The 18,288-nt window shown below is 38.6% G+C and overlaps 1 protein-coding gene across 1 annotated transcript in view; it reads right to left on the bottom strand.

The window, feature by feature from the left end:
• LOC127176073 (complement component C8 beta chain) overlaps positions 1-18,288 on the bottom strand; it is a 48,778-nt gene that overhangs the window by 15,731 nt on the left and 14,759 nt on the right. Inside the window, exons 3-14 of the mRNA XM_051127530.1 lie at positions 15,422-15,561; positions 14,564-14,662; positions 12,960-13,091; positions 12,740-12,859; positions 10,278-10,316; positions 8,742-8,807; positions 8,491-8,550; positions 7,338-7,394; positions 5,345-5,444; positions 4,712-5,227; positions 4,523-4,632; positions 4,323-4,426 (exon numbers count right to left, since the gene is read on the bottom strand). Of these exons, the coding sequence (XP_050983487.1) occupies positions 4,323-4,426; positions 4,523-4,632; positions 4,712-5,227; positions 5,345-5,444; positions 7,338-7,394; positions 8,491-8,550; positions 8,742-8,807; positions 10,278-10,316; positions 12,740-12,859; positions 12,960-13,091; positions 14,564-14,662; positions 15,422-15,561 (1,543 nt within the window). The remainder of the gene's footprint in view (positions 1-4,322; positions 4,427-4,522; positions 4,633-4,711; positions 5,228-5,344; positions 5,445-7,337; positions 7,395-8,490; positions 8,551-8,741; positions 8,808-10,277; positions 10,317-12,739; positions 12,860-12,959; positions 13,092-14,563; positions 14,663-15,421; positions 15,562-18,288) is intronic.

Below are 18,288 nucleotides of genomic sequence, written 5' to 3' on the forward strand. Positions count from 1 at the left end.
TTTCTTAAGTAGGTTAGATAGTGGCTACTGGTAGACAGCCAATTTTCAAGTCCATCGCAAACTAAAGGTGCACTTCATTTATTAAAATAGATTTTACTTTCTCTGTTATCAGTCATTAGAGCTTGTGAAATGTCCCACAGATCTCAGCACAGCGTTAAGTCCCATCTCTATCACTGTGATTTCTGGATTCTCTCAGTGCTCTTCTGTATGTTGAGACTGCTTGTTCCTAAGGACGAAATCAAAAATACAGCTTTTGTCAACAAATACATTTTATGGACATGAGAGCCAAAAATCTGACATATGTCATAAGCCTTTAAAAATCCACCAGTTTTTGCCAGTTTCAGTAAAACACTGTGCAATGAGAAATTTTGTCAAAAGTTGTTAATTTATACATAACCAAAATAATAAAAACTCAGCATTCACCATTTTGTCCTGAACTGTAGGTCTTTGAGAGCTATTAATGACTGTTACCACAGTCTTACGTTAAATGTGATGCCATTCTGCTACCTATCATCAAGACTAAATATAAACTCAGTCAGATAATTTACTTTAAGGAGTTGGTTTCCTACTGTACATCCCTATGAACCAACCACACCTCAGCTCTGAGTGACAAGTGATGGTTCTGGCTGGAGTATGCATATGCAAATCTACCATCCAGTGTGACACATGCTGTTTCAAAGCCGATCAAATAGCATTTTTCTCATCAAAACATCTCAATGTATGTGTGTAGTGCTCAGACTGAGCACAAGGTGGGGGATCAAGTAAATTACTTGATTGACCGTATAGTTAGGAAGGCCAGATTTGGCCAAAGGGAGGACTTTCCATATTAACTTGTCCTCACTTACTGAAAAGAATGTAATTCACCTATTCATTTTGCTGAACAGATAGAAATAAGAAAACAAGGCTGAGCAGAGGCCAAACCCAAAGCTGTATTGTGGTTGTGTTTGAGTAGTAAATCTCTCATTGGTAATGGCTAGGGATCCACCGATACCACTTTTTTCAGTACTCGCCCGATAGGATACTTTTATTTTTGGTACTTGCCGATTCTGAGTACAGATACCGATATTTTAAAATTTACAGGTAGATTTGTAAAATATAGGGTACAGAAACTAAAAGAATATGTATAGTGTTAGTTGGTCAACTTCATTTATCAAACAGATACAGTCAAACCAAAATGTATTTAGAACCCATTATCATAAACTGTGTCCTGCACCCACTAGTAAAAAATAAATAAAATAAAATAAATATATATATCAAAAATTGTCAAAAGATGGTGTATATCTGCTGTCTGAATAATTTTTGGGTTGACTATATATCCCTTAATTATTTTTATTTTTACACTTAATTATGCCCATTAAAATGTGTTTTGTTACTTTCACTGTTTGTTTGTTTTTTTTCTTGCTCTATGGTACATCATCTTCAATTTAATAGCATTAAACTGCTCAATTGCAGCGGCTCAGTACTGTAATCACGCGACCCACTCATTATGAATCTCCTAACTCTGATATTTTCAGAATTATAAGTCTTTCTTTCTCGCTCCCTCTCTCTCTATACCGTTAAATAACTTGTGCATTGATTTACTTAAATTGTTTTTGACATATCTCACCGAACTACAAACTTTCCAGTGATGTCAAGGCGGGATATTAACTCGACAAGCCCGCTGCACGCTCAATCCAATCTGCGTGCTTGCTGACGCGCACTAGTTATGCAAGCTTAATACTGAATGTTTAACATTATATTACTTACACACACATACTTCGTAGACATCCTTATACTCTAATGACTCCATTCTGCTGTCTGTTGTTTTGTTGTCGGTGTTTCTTTGCCTGCATACGCACTTGTCACATGATGTGGTATCGACGTTTGGTATCGGGGCATTTTAACGAGTACGAGTACGAGTACGAGTACAGGAGCTCAGTATCGGGCCCGATACCGATACCAGTATCGGTGCATCCCTAGTAATGGCCATCATCTGAAGTGAGAGATAAAATACAAGTCGACAGCCTGCCTGGGACAGGAAGAAAGAAGCAAGCCCAGTTCCTAACATTGCCCTGATCTGCTGATTTTGTTGCGCAAATCCAGTCCTGGAGGGCCACTGCCCCACAGTGTGTAGCTTAAACTCTGATCAAACTCACTTACCTGGGATTTTCTAGGGATCCTGAAGATTATGATTAGCTTGCTCAGGTGTGTTTGATTAGGGTTGGAGCAAGATTTTAGGATCTCTGACTTCTCTGAAGATCACCACCATGAAGTCCTCATCCCTTGCTGAGATGGGTAAAACTGTACCTGGGCTACACCAAACACAAGGCCCTTTTGGACTTTTGGATGGAGCAAGAAGAGCACTGCTGTCTGCTCCTAAAGGACAGGAGGGCCGGGCTCCGGTCACAGTGTTCATTGTTCCTCATGGGCCAATCATCAAGATGAACCAGAGACATGCATGAACCCGTTTGATGAAACGGCAGAGGCAAGTGAGCGGTCGCTCACTCAGTGGCCGAAGCGCCCCATCCCACTATTGTGCCAAATAGTAGCCCAACTACCTGTGCAGAACCTCCTGGCTTAAGACAACCTTAAGCGGGCCATCCTGCAGCAGATCAACCACACCCCGAGCCAACATTTCCCATCAATCAAGCTGAGGGAGATCAGTTAGCCATTTAAAATGAACTAGCAGCTCGATGACGTCTGCCATTGGTGGTTACTGGCAGAGCCACACAACCTCAAGGAAATTATCAGTCTGGAGGCCCTGGACTTGTTTATGTTTGATTTCTGAAAGGAATGGGACAATTGGCTGGAACCTCTATTATTTAGGGTGCAGAATGTTCTGAAAGCCTCCAGTTGGTTTTCTTAGTTTGAGCTACTCTATAGACACCGACCATAAATAAATAAAACCTTTTCATCCTTGAAAAACTCCACATCCAGTTTAAAACACCTGAAAGGGCAGCGCGGCAGCGGTAAAACTTCCTGGGAAAGCACCGGGCGCAGAGAGCAACGGATCAACTTCTACTGTCAAGTCCAATGCCAGTGAGTTAAAGACCTGCACTCCCGCGGTACCTGACGCAACAGAGAGCGGTGTGGGACAGACAGACGAGTGCATTGAGCAATATTGATTTCTGTAACGCAATGGCCAGTCAGAGGTGTAAGTATCCACTCACTGATCAGTATGCCGAAGTTCCTGGGCAGTGCTGAAATTTGCGTGCTCCTGACATTACGAAAGATTTATTATGCATATATTCACTTTGTTATTATAACAGCTTTGTGAGATTGCAATGAACTGAGATGTCAGCTTTTTAAGTGCTCTTTGCTCACCTTCTGCCATTCCAAACCATGCAAGCAGCAGCCTTTATTTTAGTTAAAATTAACAGTGCTTTGTTTATGTTGATGCTTTAATAAAACATATTTTGTCTGGAGTCCACACTTTGTGACGTAATGCCCCTTTGACTGTTGAGAAAAAGTCTGCCGCAGAGCTCGCCTCAGTGCAGGCTTGGCCGAAGTGTACATTGAGGGCGCATAGCAGCTGCAAAGGGGGGCACTCACAAACACCCTTCTGAAAACTAAAATGATGAATGGGACACGTTACGGTCTCATGGGCTTAATGGATACACACACACGCGGGGCAGCCATAGTCCACAAGAGCCAAAGTCCACCAGAGTGCAAGTGCACATGAAGTGTGCCATTTGGGACAGGGCCCTAGTCTTAAGGATTTACGACTTTCCATAGAATGACCAGGACTATGACCTCTGCGCTACACTAGACCTGAATAGAGCTCAATTTTTTAGGTCCGTCACACTAAATTATGTCTTTTCACACTCCTTCTGGGGACACCATAGGTACTCAGTCACCCAGTCTGGGCCCATGGATGTTAGTGCCAGCATTTCATGCTACCACAGCACTGATGCCTGTTTCTGGAGTATACTGTATTTTGGCAAAACGCCTGAAACCAGAATGGAACCGAGGTGCAGCTTTGAGATTATTCTAGGCTTCACTGAGCATCTGTGAATGATCTTTAGCAACAAAAACAGAGAAGGAAGGTTGGAGCTGGGAAACCCCAGCATAAACTCCTTGTACTACTGTTGCAGACAAAGTCTCAGCGTGTGACATACAACATTTGGTGTGATGTAGAAAAGGTTCCAGTCCTGCCCCTGGGGGACCAGTGTCCTGCAGAGTTTAGCTCCAACCTGCCCCAATACACTTACTGTACTGTATTTGGAAGTGTGTTTAATTAGGATTGAAGCTGTACTCTGCAACATAGTGGCCCTCCAGGAGCAGAATTGCAAACCCCTGACAAACAATCCTGAACAAGGAAGCGAGGAAGAGAGAAAACCAACCCAGAAGCCATCTCTCTTTGGACATCCAGCTGTGAAGAATCTGGAAGGCTTATCTGAGCATCTGGTGGTATGTCATCAGGGCTGAGAGTTTGAGCACAGGCTTCCTGTAAGACATAGAGAATTGGGATTATTGGTGAAAAACTTAAGCAATACACAAATCACAGCCATGCTGATAAACAGCTATGACACAAAACCATTACCGAAGCTTCTGGCACATTGACTAAGGTGTCTTTTGCAGTCAAAAGTGATGACTCTATTGAGGGTTCAGCTGCTGGGGACATGGTTTCCTGCTCCAGTCCAGGAGTAGCACCTATAGAAACACAATGTAAAGAATGGGACTAATGCCTGTCGTGTGATAATCCTTAATCTACATAGTGTGTTAAACTCACAAGAATTAGTTGGGGATGGTGATATTGAAGACCCTGAAGTCAACCTCAGCTGTGAAAGATCAAGCTCACCACAGCGGTCCATTTCCTGTTTACTTGTGCCAATTTGAAGAGCTATCGCTTCTTCCTGGGGGTCCTCGTTTAGGACATTTTTAGATTCACTTTGCTGTAGGGTAGAATCTACAACATGCTGAGGACTCATAATGTTTGATGAAGTCTCAGGAGGTTCACAGGAGTGAGGGCGCATGGCAGCTATAGGGACCAGACCCTGAAGCACTGCGGCTGGAATCGGATGCGCCCCCATGCCAACTGTCTGGGCTGGAACAAACGCCCATTGCTGTTGGCCTGTGGCTGGAGAGTGGAAGAGGTTAGCCTGACCCCAGATCACAGGCTGGCCTCCAGGAAGCATCTGGGCCACCTGCAATGGTCCCTGAACCCCAAAGGCCATTGGAGCAGCCTGTGTAGCAAACGACTGTTGGGTCCAGTGAGCAGCCTGGATAGCACCCATGGTCATATAACCTGAGAAATAAGAACAACCTTTGAGGGTGAGTTTTATTAATTGCATTCATCTTGAAAATTACCTAAAAATCAGAACTTTGATTAAAGAGCAGCTCTCATGCAGTTGCTGTGTGTTACCTGAGGGCACAGCCGGTGGGCTAAAATGGGTGAAGAGTTCGGGGCGATGTTGATGTCGCCTCCTTCCAGGATCCAGTGTGGTAGCAGGTGACGCTGGCATCTGTAATGACATTGATTGTCATTTTGGATATAGGAGTCTATGAATAATTTACACTGTGGTATCCTAATAAAATTGACCAGACATAAATTAGAACCAGAAGGTTTTTGCTTCAAACACGCAATTGGTATTTCAATTTACTTATTTATTTGATTACACTTTATTTGAAGGTGTCCTTGTTAAAGTGTAATTATACATTTAAGTACTGAGTAATATTAATTAACTACATGTACATACTACATGGTTAGGGTTAGGATTAGGGTTTGGCACTTGTAATTATACATAATTTATTGTTATTATAATAGTACGTCTGTCATGGCTGTGTCTGAGGGATGGACGTGGAGATGTAGATCAGAGCAACAGTCATTAAAATAATCCAAACACAGGGTAATCCACAAAAGGAATGTCTGGTGACACACAAACATGACATTTTGAGACCTGACAAACATAGACTGGGGCTTAAATACACAGGATAATGAGGGCAATTGATAAGGCACGCCTGAACCAAATGACAGGAGAAAACACACACGACAGTCCTGGGCTGTGACAGTTTGCCCCCCTCCCTGAAGGCGCATCCTCGCACTGCAGGAACAACAAAGGGAGAGACGGACAAGAACTTGTAAGGAGACGGAGGACTGACACCCGGCAGGAGGACAGCAAACAGAGTCCAGGGTGGAGACGACGCAGGGAGGAGCCAGGGAGAAAACAATAGAAGCCAGGGCGGAATAGACGGAGGGAGGAGCCAGGGAGGAGACCAGAGGGACCTGGAGCAAGAGGAGCCAGGTGGGTCCCAGGCCGAAGCGACCCACGGTGGAGCCGACGGAGGGAGGAGCCATGGTGGAGGAAGGGCTGACGACTCCCGGCGGAGCAGGTGGAGCCCTAGGCAGAGATGGAGAGACGATGAGCCAGGGTGAAGAGGAGGATCCGGAGGGCCATGGTGGAACAGATGGCTCAGGTGACCAAGGCGGAGACGGGGATCCGGTAGGCCGCGGTGAAGCCGGAGCGACAGAGGACCAAGGTGGAGCCGAAGGGAAGGAGGAGCCTGACAGAGCCAGAGGGACGAGGCGCAGCTGGAGAAGTGGAGTCCTGAGGCGACGGATGGTCAATGAGGGAGCCCAGTGGAGCCAGTGGAGGGTAGGTGGGGTTTTTTAACCCCCGGGCTTTCAGGGATGGGACTCCTAGCGCCATCCGAGAAGGGAATGACAGGGCTGGCCGACAGTTCAGGGCAGACAGATAAGTCTGAGGAAGGTGTAAGGAGAATGGGCATGTCCACATATATATCCACCTCCCAGTCTATTCAATCTCACCCTCAGCGGTGGCTTTTCTCCAAGCCCTCGTGCTCCCTTGCATAATCCACAGGCAAAGTTGCCAGCTCTCGCAACTGGTCAGACATCGTGTGAGGCTCTGGCTCCAGGGCGATCCTCAGCACTGTTGCTCCTGCTGACGATGGCTTTTCAATCACGGCGGGCTTTGGCTCTCCCTCTGTGGTGGGCTCAGGCTTAGGCTCCGTGCAGCGGGGTGATGGTGGGCTGGGCTCTGAGTCCAGAGTGGAACTGGTCAGATCATCCTAGGGACAGACGGTGAATGGAGATCCGTTTCTCACCAGTATTCTCCACAAAGGCAGCGAAATTCTCCAGAAGGCCATCTTCAGACGACGGCGCTCTGCACACGGTGTTCAAGCTGGTGACATTTAAGTACTGTGTAATATCAATTAACTACATGTACTTTAGTGTTAGGATTAGGGTTTGACTTTGGGTTACCTACATGTAATTATGCATAATTAATTGTTATTATAATAGTAAGTACATGTAACATGTAACAATGACACCTTAAAATAAAGTGTTACCGAAGTGAGTCTGACCACATGGGTGATTGTTCATCTTAAGGTTTACTTACAGAAAGGATGTCTGGGGGGGTTGCCATGTCACCGAAAATATCAAACTGGTTTATATTCTGCAGGACAGTCAGGGGGGAAGATAAAGAATATATTATGCCATACTGGAAGACATTCCTCAACACAGAGTATCTGAAGAAGATCGGTGATTACTTTTTTCAGAGCAGCCCACAAATGGATAGTTATTGATCTATCAGTGGGCCTGACAATAAAAAAATGCTTCAATAGTGGAAATACAGTAGTTGGCTAATACACATGCTATAGTGATTATCAGATGAGGACATAATGACATGTCAATTCCACAAACAACTAAAGGATAATCAGGCAACAAACTTTAATAAAACAAAACAAAAGGTACAAGCAATGAGGTGGATGATAACTAAAACATATGACCACTTAACCAGAAACTAATGTGTATGCCAAACAAAAAGCAAAGCCAACACAACAGTCATGTTTTATAGAAAAGCTAGCAAATCACACCAGAAGACTCAGGTGTTCATAGACTGAAGAAAAATCAATGTTTGGCACGTGTGAGCAAACATTGCAGCAGGGAGACTGATATTTATGTGAGTAAAGCTCCAAGCACTCGATAGGCTCCAACTGAATGAACAGACAAGCAGTAACACTCTGTGAAATGGACTGATAAACAATCATTTAACATGGATTCATTCTGGTGAAAGCAATGTTTTGACTTCTATAGATCTTTCTGGGGTTTTGCAATGCATATTGATCTTCTTCACCTTTTTTTAGTAAGGTTGAAATTTTAGATAGAATCACAGTTTCTGAAAATGTCATCATAACAGTGTTTTTTTTAAGCCAATCCTTATTTCTCTTGGTAAAAAATAAAATTGCATTGCAATTGTCACATTAACTTTTTCTAAACCCATGCAGTACATCCATACTAGTGGTGAAACCCCAAAACAAACCTCTGTTTGATTTTCCCCTCATCCATTTCCCTTATATAATATCACTGCCTTGAATAAAACTGAAAGATTTGTAATTTGTAATGTAACGAACAACAACTAGTTAATATTTTCTGTAGACTGATTGCTTTGAATTTGCTTTATATATTTTCTAAATCAAGAAGGGGGAAGAACCTTGAGAGGTTTGTTTGAGGGAAAGTTGAGTAAATGTTTGAGACATGAGAGAACCTACAGTCATTAGATGTTGTTTTGGAACGTCATAGATCCCGTCTTTCTGATGACTTGTGGGGACCTAAAAATTATAGGAAGTTAACACACTCCTGCTTTTCTTCAATAATATTTCATGAGTACCATACTAAACTAACTGTAAATGCTTAATTTGGGGAGTCAGTATTACAGGATGACTACTTTTAGATTCCCCTTTCTTTCAGATACTATAACTGTAGAAGAGTGGGCGAAGAGGGGAGTGGCTCAAGGAAGTACCTGGTAAACGCTCTCCTCTGATTGGTGGCCACGGAGGGGCTCGTGTCCGGCTTCAAACACAATGTACTACAAGGAGTTGGGAAAGAAAATGAGAAAGGCCCCGTATGGAACCAATCAGACAGCGACAACACTAAGAACAGTCAATGCTGAATATTTTTTTTTATTTTTATCCAGAATAGTGAGAACTGTAGACTTGACCCTTTTTGTTTCCACAGGACAGAAAATCAGCAATGATATCTCATTCATTTCTTAGTTGTTAGCTGATTAAGTGGCAAGCAAATTTTATTTTCAGGTCTGTTGCTGCTCACAAAAAAAACCTTAGTATTCTCACACAAGTATTCATTTTCAGGAGAGATGCCAAGATGCTAAAGTCTGCAATCAAAAGTCCCAATATGAACCGATATTTCTAAACTGACTAAAATTAAATGGTATATGATTTAACATGTTTTAAATCTTTATACTCTTAGTATATTACTAATATGTAATTTATGTATATTTTATTTTTCTTAATTTTAGGAGAAATTTATATGGCAATACAATGCCATTCAAAAGTTCAGGCTCAGATTTTTAATGTTTTTAAAAGAAAAACTGTTTGCTTATCAAGGCTGTATACAGTTTGTTTCAAATTTTCAAATTTCATTTTAACATAATACAACAGAGAAATTATTTTTAAATTGTAATAATATTTCACAATATTATGTTTTTACTGTAATTTTTGATCATATAAATTTAGCCTTGGTGAGCAGAAGCCACTAAAAACATTAAAAATCTTACTGATTCCAAACATTTGAATGGCAGCGTACATGAGAAGTTGATACAGAACTAAGAACTCCATTCATACACGAGAACATGTTGGCTGCCCACATACAAAAAAGCCTGAAACTGAAGGCAAATAATGTCCGGTTCGCTAGGTGTGAATTTTCATAGATGTGATCTGTGAGAAGCACCAATGCATCGCTTATGCCCCGAGAGACATTTAGCGGGTTAAATAATCTAGACCTGTCTGTGATCCAAGTCCTGCAGTGTGAAATGTGTTTTGGCTGGAATTGACATTGCAATGACAGACTGTTGTCTAAGTGTGAAATGAACAGCAATCCAACAGCTCTGAAAGTATTATGGTATCTCCAAGCAATGAAAGACCAATAACATTGGTTTAGTTAAGCTTTATAGCTTTTGCATCAAGGTATTTTGAGAGCTTTCATTTTAGGGATTGTGGTTGGAGATAAATCTGGATGTGAAACTGATGGTTAAAGTTGTCTGTATTCAGTGTGAGCGAGAGAGCACTGGGTTCAACATCATATCAGAGTACATCCAGTAGGGCTGTTCATGACTCTCCATAGAACATACAGACAGAACCACAAAACATGACTGCAGATCAATGAACTGAATGGTTAACAGAAGTTCTGTGAGCATCAACTGCAAAAAATACCAACAACACTTAAATGAAGGAGTTAAATGATAATAAAATCATGGAAAAAGTCAGTTCTTAATCAAATCAGGTTAAGTTTATGTTAAATGAGACTGACAAATTCTCACCTGATACACTGGATCGTCAATCTCATCTTCCAGAATCGTCTGTGTCAGCCAGTAGAAAAACAGACATTATTGGCAGTGAAGTAATTTGATGTATCCCATTTATGAATCTGTCTTAACCAGTGTTGGGGAAAGTTACTTTTAAAAGTAATGCGTTACAATATTGTGTTACTTCCTAAAAAAGTAACTAATTACGTTACTTAGTTACTTTATATGGAAAGGAATGCGTTACATTACTTTTGCATTACTTTTAAAATCTGGACAGGGCTTGCTTGTTTGTTTGTAATATGTGACCCTGGACCACAAAACCAGTCATAAGGGTCAATGTTTTAAAACTGAGATTTATACATCATCTTAAAGCTTTCCATTAATGTATGGTTTGTTAGAATAGGACAATGTTTGGCTGAGAACAACTATTTGAAAATCTGGAATCTGAGGGTGTAAAAAAATCAAAATATTGAGAAAATCACCTGTAAAGTTGTCCAAATTAAGTTCTTAGCAATGCATATTACTAATCACAAATTAAGTTTCGATTTATTTACGGTAGGAAATTTACAAAATATCTTCATGGAATATACTCTTTACTTAATAACCTACTGATTTTTGTCATAAAAGAAAAATCAATAATTTTGTATTTTTGTATTTTTATGCTATTGCTACAAATATATCTGGGGTGCTTAAGACTGGTTTTGTGGTCCAGGGTCACATATAAAAAGTTCTATTTTTAGCAAATGTAAAAGCCCTTTCACACTAAAGTGAAATGAATAAGCCTCAGGCTGAAGGAAAAGTAAATTCACGTCTTTACAGTAGAATGCAGAAGAAGAAAGTTCAACACTCTTCAACAATTAGCAATAAAAAAAACAATGAAGCACAAATGTTAATTTATCTAAAGTCATTTTTCTTCTTAGTATGGTTGAACTGGATCATCAAAGTTCAGCAGCAAAGACACTGGTTAATAAAATGGGATTAAATACATAAAGGATATTTGTGTTATTTAACATTTAATTGTTGCAGGTTTGTGTCATATTCTGAGTTTGCATTTCGCTGTTTTAATTTATTCTGATGAAGGCTGAATCTGTTTTTTTGCAAGCGACATGAGTAAATGCACGTTGACATTTAGTCTAGAACTACAGAATCATGTTCACACAGCGCACACAACGCCTCTGTACTTCCAGTTTCTCTCAACATGGGGACAGTAGACTAGTCAGTCAATAAATCAGTAAATTAAAAAGTAATGCATTACTTTACAAGTTACTTAAAAAAAGAAACTTCCTGAGCAACAGATGGCAGAGCATTGAATAATGTTACTACATATTCAAAAATTTGACTCAATACCATGAATCCAGAGAAGTTACCATGATACCACCACCAACAAATACAATTGTCTGCTTTTTTCTAACTTCTGTTGTGTTATAACAGCATGAACTGCGACCAGTTACAAGCAATAACAATACAGTGAAATAATCAGCTAACTATGACCAATTATTGAGCCTTCAAATGTAAGCAAATGCAAATATTTTCGCACACTTTTAGCATGGGAAGTTCAATGTAATGTAGGTTAATGTGTCAAATGTGCCAATCAAAATGTTACGTTGTGACACAGACTGTCCTTAACTAACTGCTATACTAACCCTTATATTAATGTTTATATACTCGTTCCCTGCCAGTGATTACAAAAAAAGTTTCTAGCCACTGCCTGCAGTTTTGACTATTTTCACAAAATTTTAATGGCTCCCAGAATATTTTGTTGTATGAATATCTGAACATGCAGTATGTCAAAGGAAAGTACCAAGAGACTTTACTTCAAAAATAACTTGTTTTATTTTAGTTTCATGCATTATTTTTTTTTTTTTATCAACACTTGAATGTGGGTAAATTTAATGTAAAAAAAAAAAAGAGAGAAAGAAAACTACATGTAAAAGACTACATCTGGATCAGATTCAGAACGATAATCAAATAGACTGCTTCCATCAACATCAACTCCCTGGATCAACATTTCTTCCGGTAACATTAGCAAGCTTTGATTTATATGCTGTTTAATGTTTTATGATTGCGTTATTTCACATACGCTTCTGCTTACACATGCACTCGCTTGTTTTGATCCAGACATTCAACACTCTTTCACAAGATGAAAAATAGAGCCAGAAAATTCTGTCAGTAGCGGGGAAAGAGTTAAAAAAAACAGTCTATTCTATTTCATCATTAAAATCATTTTTCACACTCATCTTTTTTGAGGAGGCCAGATAATCCAGTTGAGTGGGTCTCAACAAGTTTGACAGCAATTATGGCAAAGGAAATGGCTGTTTAAAACACCTGCTTGCATTAACAGAGCTTTCTATTTTCTATGAGAGATTTATATATATGCCATTTCTGGCATCCCTGTCTGGCATGATACATACTGGCACTGGCAATTTATTTTTTGAAAAACTTTGCTCATGTTCATGTTGATCTTGTTTGGATCTTACCTGATAGACGGCTTGTTCACAGTGCTTGTCCTTCTGAGCTTTTTTCTCGGACTCCTCCCTCTGTTTGATGTCGTAGACGAGGGTGAAAAGGTCACGCAGGTCCAGTATAACTGGCTCTGCCTGTGAGAGGATAATTGAGGTTAAAGGAAACTAGAGGCAGCATTTTAACTGGCATGAGAACAGTTTGAATTTAGGAATATGAAGAGCTGTGAACACTAACCGAATGGCTGGTCTTGATTGCCACAAATTTGTGGTTGCCTTTTTTTCCACACACGTAGCCGAAGGCGCGATGGTCCCTTGTGTCTTTGGCAATGTAGGAGATTTCATGTACAGAGTGGTGGTGCTGTAAGACCTGAGGATCGCATTATATATGTCAAAATAAGTCATATTATACAAATTCTCATGCAAAAAGTGTGCTAATATTTGTATTTTGAACAGTGTCTATTTACACTACGTGCAAATAGCCATCCATGTTGGTAAAGTCTATTTTCATAAACTCCATTGCCTATTTAATTATAGAACAAATAGCATATCACTTCTATGCACACTTTGTGTGACTAGCATAAACAGTGCATTCAGAAAGTATTCTGATCCTTTCATTTTTTCACATTTTTTTAGGTTGTAGCCTCATGCGTTCAAAAATCCAAAGGAACAGTTGATCTCTGCCAACAATTTGCTATTTTCCATGTCAATGCCAGGCATCATTCTGTATGTGTCACAACAGTGTGTGCTTGAGTTTTGTATCAAGCAAGAATGGGTTGCAAAACTGCAACAATTAGCATTAGCAGTTACCAAATGAGCATAATTAAAATGAAAGGTGATGTAACACAGTGGTAAACATGCCTTCCCTCACAGTTTTTTTTTTTTTTTTTTGAGTGTGTTGCAGGCATATTTTTTTATTATTTAGATTGCATTTATAAAATAAAAATAAGTAGGTCAGTGAAAACATTGGAAATATTTTCACTGTAATTTTGTCAGTGAACTAAAGGTTGAAGACATTTTACAATCACAGATTTTTGTTTTTATTGCATTTTCCAAAATGTCCCAAACTTCATAGAAATCAGGTTTGTGTACAATTACATTTTTTTTTCAGTAGTAATACTTTTCAAGTAGCTAAATTAAGGAGGTGTTCACACAACACAGTTTTCAATAAAAAAATAAAGCTTTTCATGCATTTTGGCTGTTGTAAATGTACATAATATTTACATCGGCACCAACTACTGGCATTTTTAGCACAATTGTTGTCAGGTAAACATCACCTAACATCTTTGCTGAGGCTGCTGGGCTTTTTAAAAATTATATAAATGTTGGGACAAAACTTTCTAGAAGTAATGATGTTTATGCACACTTCTTATAACATTATTACTATTTGATATGCGCTCACATGACGTTGAGAGAATCATTTTTTGAATGTCCTCAGGATACTATTTTTATTAAATGAAAGTTCTATAATGTTGAGAAAAAAACATTCGAATATAAAAAATAAATGTTACACTCTGGGTGAAAATAAGGTTAGCAGGATGTTGTATGAAACATTTGAATAAACTTTAAACAACATTCTAAGCAAACAATATTTCAAAGTTCTAAGAATATTAAAAAGCAGTGTTCAAATATTTATTTTAATTTTAGAATCACATTATATATATTATAGTCAAATAACATTATATTTTAGGTGAAAATAAAGTTAGTAAAATGTTTTTGTAACTTAATTAATCAAAATTTTAGTATTTTAACATTTTAGTAACATTTAAACATTTTGCATTCAGAGCAGTGTTTAACTTTCACAGATCCAGGATTTACACAATGAAACTAGAACACACTCACCCCTGATCTCTCATCATAAATCTTGATTCCACCAAAAGACACAGTCAAGAAGATTCTCTGTTTGTGGTTCCCTTTCGACCGCGCTGAAGCAGCAATTCCCTGTAGCATAAACAGAGAATACAAATGAGGACGAGAAGAATTAAAAGCAAGCACAAATGGAAAAGCCTGCAGTAAAGGTACATTCTCACTTTGTTAGCAATATGCTGGCATAGTTTGTATAGAGGACGTTTGCTCAACTCTTCTTTTCTTGTAAACAACCTTCAGCTTTAATTCAAGCGGTTGAACAGAATCACAATGTAAAATGCTGGAGTGACTACCACTTTTATATACAGTCGCTCTATTTTCAGGCTCAAATACAGTTGGACAAATAAATTGTATCATAAATTAAATGTTAATTTTGTTGAGAATCATTGAGAACCCATGAACATCACCAAAGACTGGGTTTCCTCCTTTGTAACGCTTTGCCAGGCCTTTACTGCAGCTGACTTCAGATGTTGTTTGTTTGTGTCTTTCTGCTTTTAGTTTCGTCTTCAGCGAGTGTAATGCATTCTCTTTCGGATTCTCTTTTAGATCGGGTAACTGACTCTGCCATCACAGAATAATCGACTGTTTTACCTTCAAAAACACTTGGGTTGCTTTTGCTGTGTGTTTTGGGTCATTGTCTCTTTGTACTGAATTGCCATCCAATCAACTTTACTGCATTTGCCTGTATCCAGCTGCTTCTGACTTCTCTCACGTTATCAAAAAACAAGCTTTGTATTTAGTTCATACAAATCATCGTCTCTCCGTCTTTCATAACTTAACACAGCTTGCCTAAAGCAATCACACTTCCTGCTCTTTGAGGACTCTTTACTATACCTTCAGCTTCATCATGGAGTCCTGACACAGCTTGTCTCCGCGTGTGGCCGTCACATCATCAATCCCAATCAGCTTGGCCTTATAACTGACGCCTTCGCCCCTGAAGCGCTGAATCAAGGCCTGCTCGCTGCGATCCCGACCTGCACAAACACCACAGAGAGATGCAGTGAGACTGCATTTCATTTAAGATGAAAAATCATGTCGTCATTAACCCTTAGATCATGTTACGCTGGAGTATTTGCACATGTCACTGTATAGTAAAGGTTCCAAAATACAGCACAGCAATTCCATAGTTCATAAATATAAGATAAATATAAAATTAGCAAAACAGTCAGAGATGATCTGGATTACTCTTAAGTACATATGTGTTTTTACAGGACCCTACGTATTATACTAAAGTGTGTAACTCTCTATAATTCTGACTGTGTTTCTCACAATTCTGCTTGTATGTCTCACGTTTCAGAATTTTTTCTCAAAAATGTGAGAAAAAAAGTCTCAGTTGTTTGAAAAGTCTAAAATATAACCTAGTAATTATGAACTTTCTTTCTTGCAAGTCTCTAACCCACAATTCTTCCTTTTTTTCTTAGAATTCTAAATTGACATTCTGCAGTTCAGTTTTTTAAGTTTATGAAAATTCTTTAGGAACAATATTTTTTTTATAAAATATATATTTTATGAAACATGTTGAACTTTAAACTTGCGAGAATATCAAAGCCATAAATTTAAACAACTTGTATTCCAAATTTAAGGTTGATATCACAAAAAATGAGCTTTCAGGAAGATTTTATTTGGGCGCAGTACCAGATTTTCCCCATTAGATGCTTTTTTTATGACACACAAACAAACCGCACTCAGACATCCATACCAAAACACCCACACAATTATAGCTGCATTATTTATCCATTTGGCTCTATACTATGCAGAAGCAGAAAACAGGCGTAAAAGCGAGTATTTGCTTTATAGGCCAAGCCTAAAAAACTGGCACCATCTGGTAAAAAATAGTCAAAAATTTAATTTTGAAGCCTTGAAAACAGAATGAAATTCTATTAACAAAAATTGCATCGTTTTACAGTTAAATGGCACTGTGATTAAAAATAGCAGTTTCAATGGGGACATTTTTGTTCTTAAGGTCCTGAGAGGAACTATTTTTTGTACCTATTGCAAAATAGATTTCTTAAAGTAAACAGGGGTGAAATAATAAAATTCCAATAAAAATACACACCTGTGCCAAAATTTATGCACCTGGCAATAACACAGGCAACATGATCAAAAATGTCCAAAAGGTTGCACAAGGGTTAATTATGATTTGGAGCACAAACATGTAGCTTGAAAAAGCACTGGACACCATGAAGGATAAATCTCATATCTCTGCAATCTGATAGAGCATTTTATGAAAATAGTTCTAAGAAACATCCACACTTGAGACACAGACTACCTAGCGTGCAAAATGATTTTGATTGAAATCATTCAGCAAAAACCATTTTTACAAAATCTAAAAATTAATATTGATTAAACCTTTGGATTCCACCAACCACCCATATGCAAAAAAAAAAAAAAAAAAAAAAAAAAAAAAGTAGAGAAATCAGTACACTCTGCAGATTCACATCCAAGTTCTCATCAATTCAAGGACTACTGGAACTCTGTATTGGCCCTCATCCTGACTAAGCCTGTGAAGATGATCCAGAGTTCTTTATTCAACCTAAAAGGGCTCTTGTCACACCCCAGGACCCCTCTATTTGCTGCAAATTGCTTGTGATGTTTAGTATCGAGTAAAAGCCTCAATGCATCAGGGCTCCACTTTTAATGCCAATGCCAAGCATTTTCTACAATGTGATGTTTATTGTATTATGCTGTATATTAATTACAGTACGTTTAGCAGAACACCTGTAACAACTGCTTTCACCTTCTACTCTGCAATCAGTGATGGGGTAACGCATTACAAGAAATGCAAGTTATGTGATCAGATTACTTTATTTCAGATAACTAGTAATGCATTAATTAAATTTACAACAAAATATAAAAGAGTTTCTTTTTTTTTTTTTAATAGGTAACACAAGTTACTCTGTTTTCCCATGTACTGACTGGCAGTTCTTCTGTCACTGTGTTGAGAGAAATCAGGAGTAAATGCAGAGACAGAGGCACTTCCTTCAGCCTGAGGCTTAATAATTTCACTTTTGTTGTGAAAGGGCCTTACAGTCGCCAAAAATTATAACTTTGCTTTCCATAAATAGTAATTAAGTAACACATTTAATTACTTTATTATTGATTAACATAATACTGTACTGCAGTACCTTTAACAACACTGTCTATCTACATACTTAATGAAACACGCTCTACAGAGCATTTACCAAATTGATATGCACAGGTGTTAATCATGTACTGTATAGCATAGTCTGTCAGCAGACAATCAAATGATAATGATTAACTGAAATGACTCTAGAGAAATAGTAGAGCAGAAAATTGCATGAATTAATTAACTCTTAATGGTGACCTGATTCATAAAGAGAAGAGCTTGCAAAAAGGTTTTTGTAAAATTGTGGCTGGTATTAAAATACACCATTTTCACATTCATACAATGCTAAGGATTGAAGATACTTCTGCTTTTCTGTTTTAAGATGTTTTAAGGTAAAAGGGTTCGAAATAAACAAGAAGGAAGGTGCAGAAAACCAGGAGAAGACAATAATTCTTTTTCTATTTAAGTACATATTTCAATTTTAGTTTCTAAAATTGTGCAGCACTGAAACTAAAACCCATCGATTAAACATGAAATAAAACAGAGAGGTGAATGTCATGAAGAAATGCCCAGATCATATCTCTGCTATAAATAAAAACAGAAAATTGAGCCTATTTTTGTTTTTAACAAGAGC

The sequence above is a fragment of the Labeo rohita genome, chromosome 2 (genome assembly GCF_022985175.1).
Source record: "Labeo rohita strain BAU-BD-2019 chromosome 2, IGBB_LRoh.1.0, whole genome shotgun sequence".
NCBI lineage: Eukaryota > Metazoa > Chordata > Actinopteri > Cypriniformes > Cyprinidae > Labeo > Labeo rohita.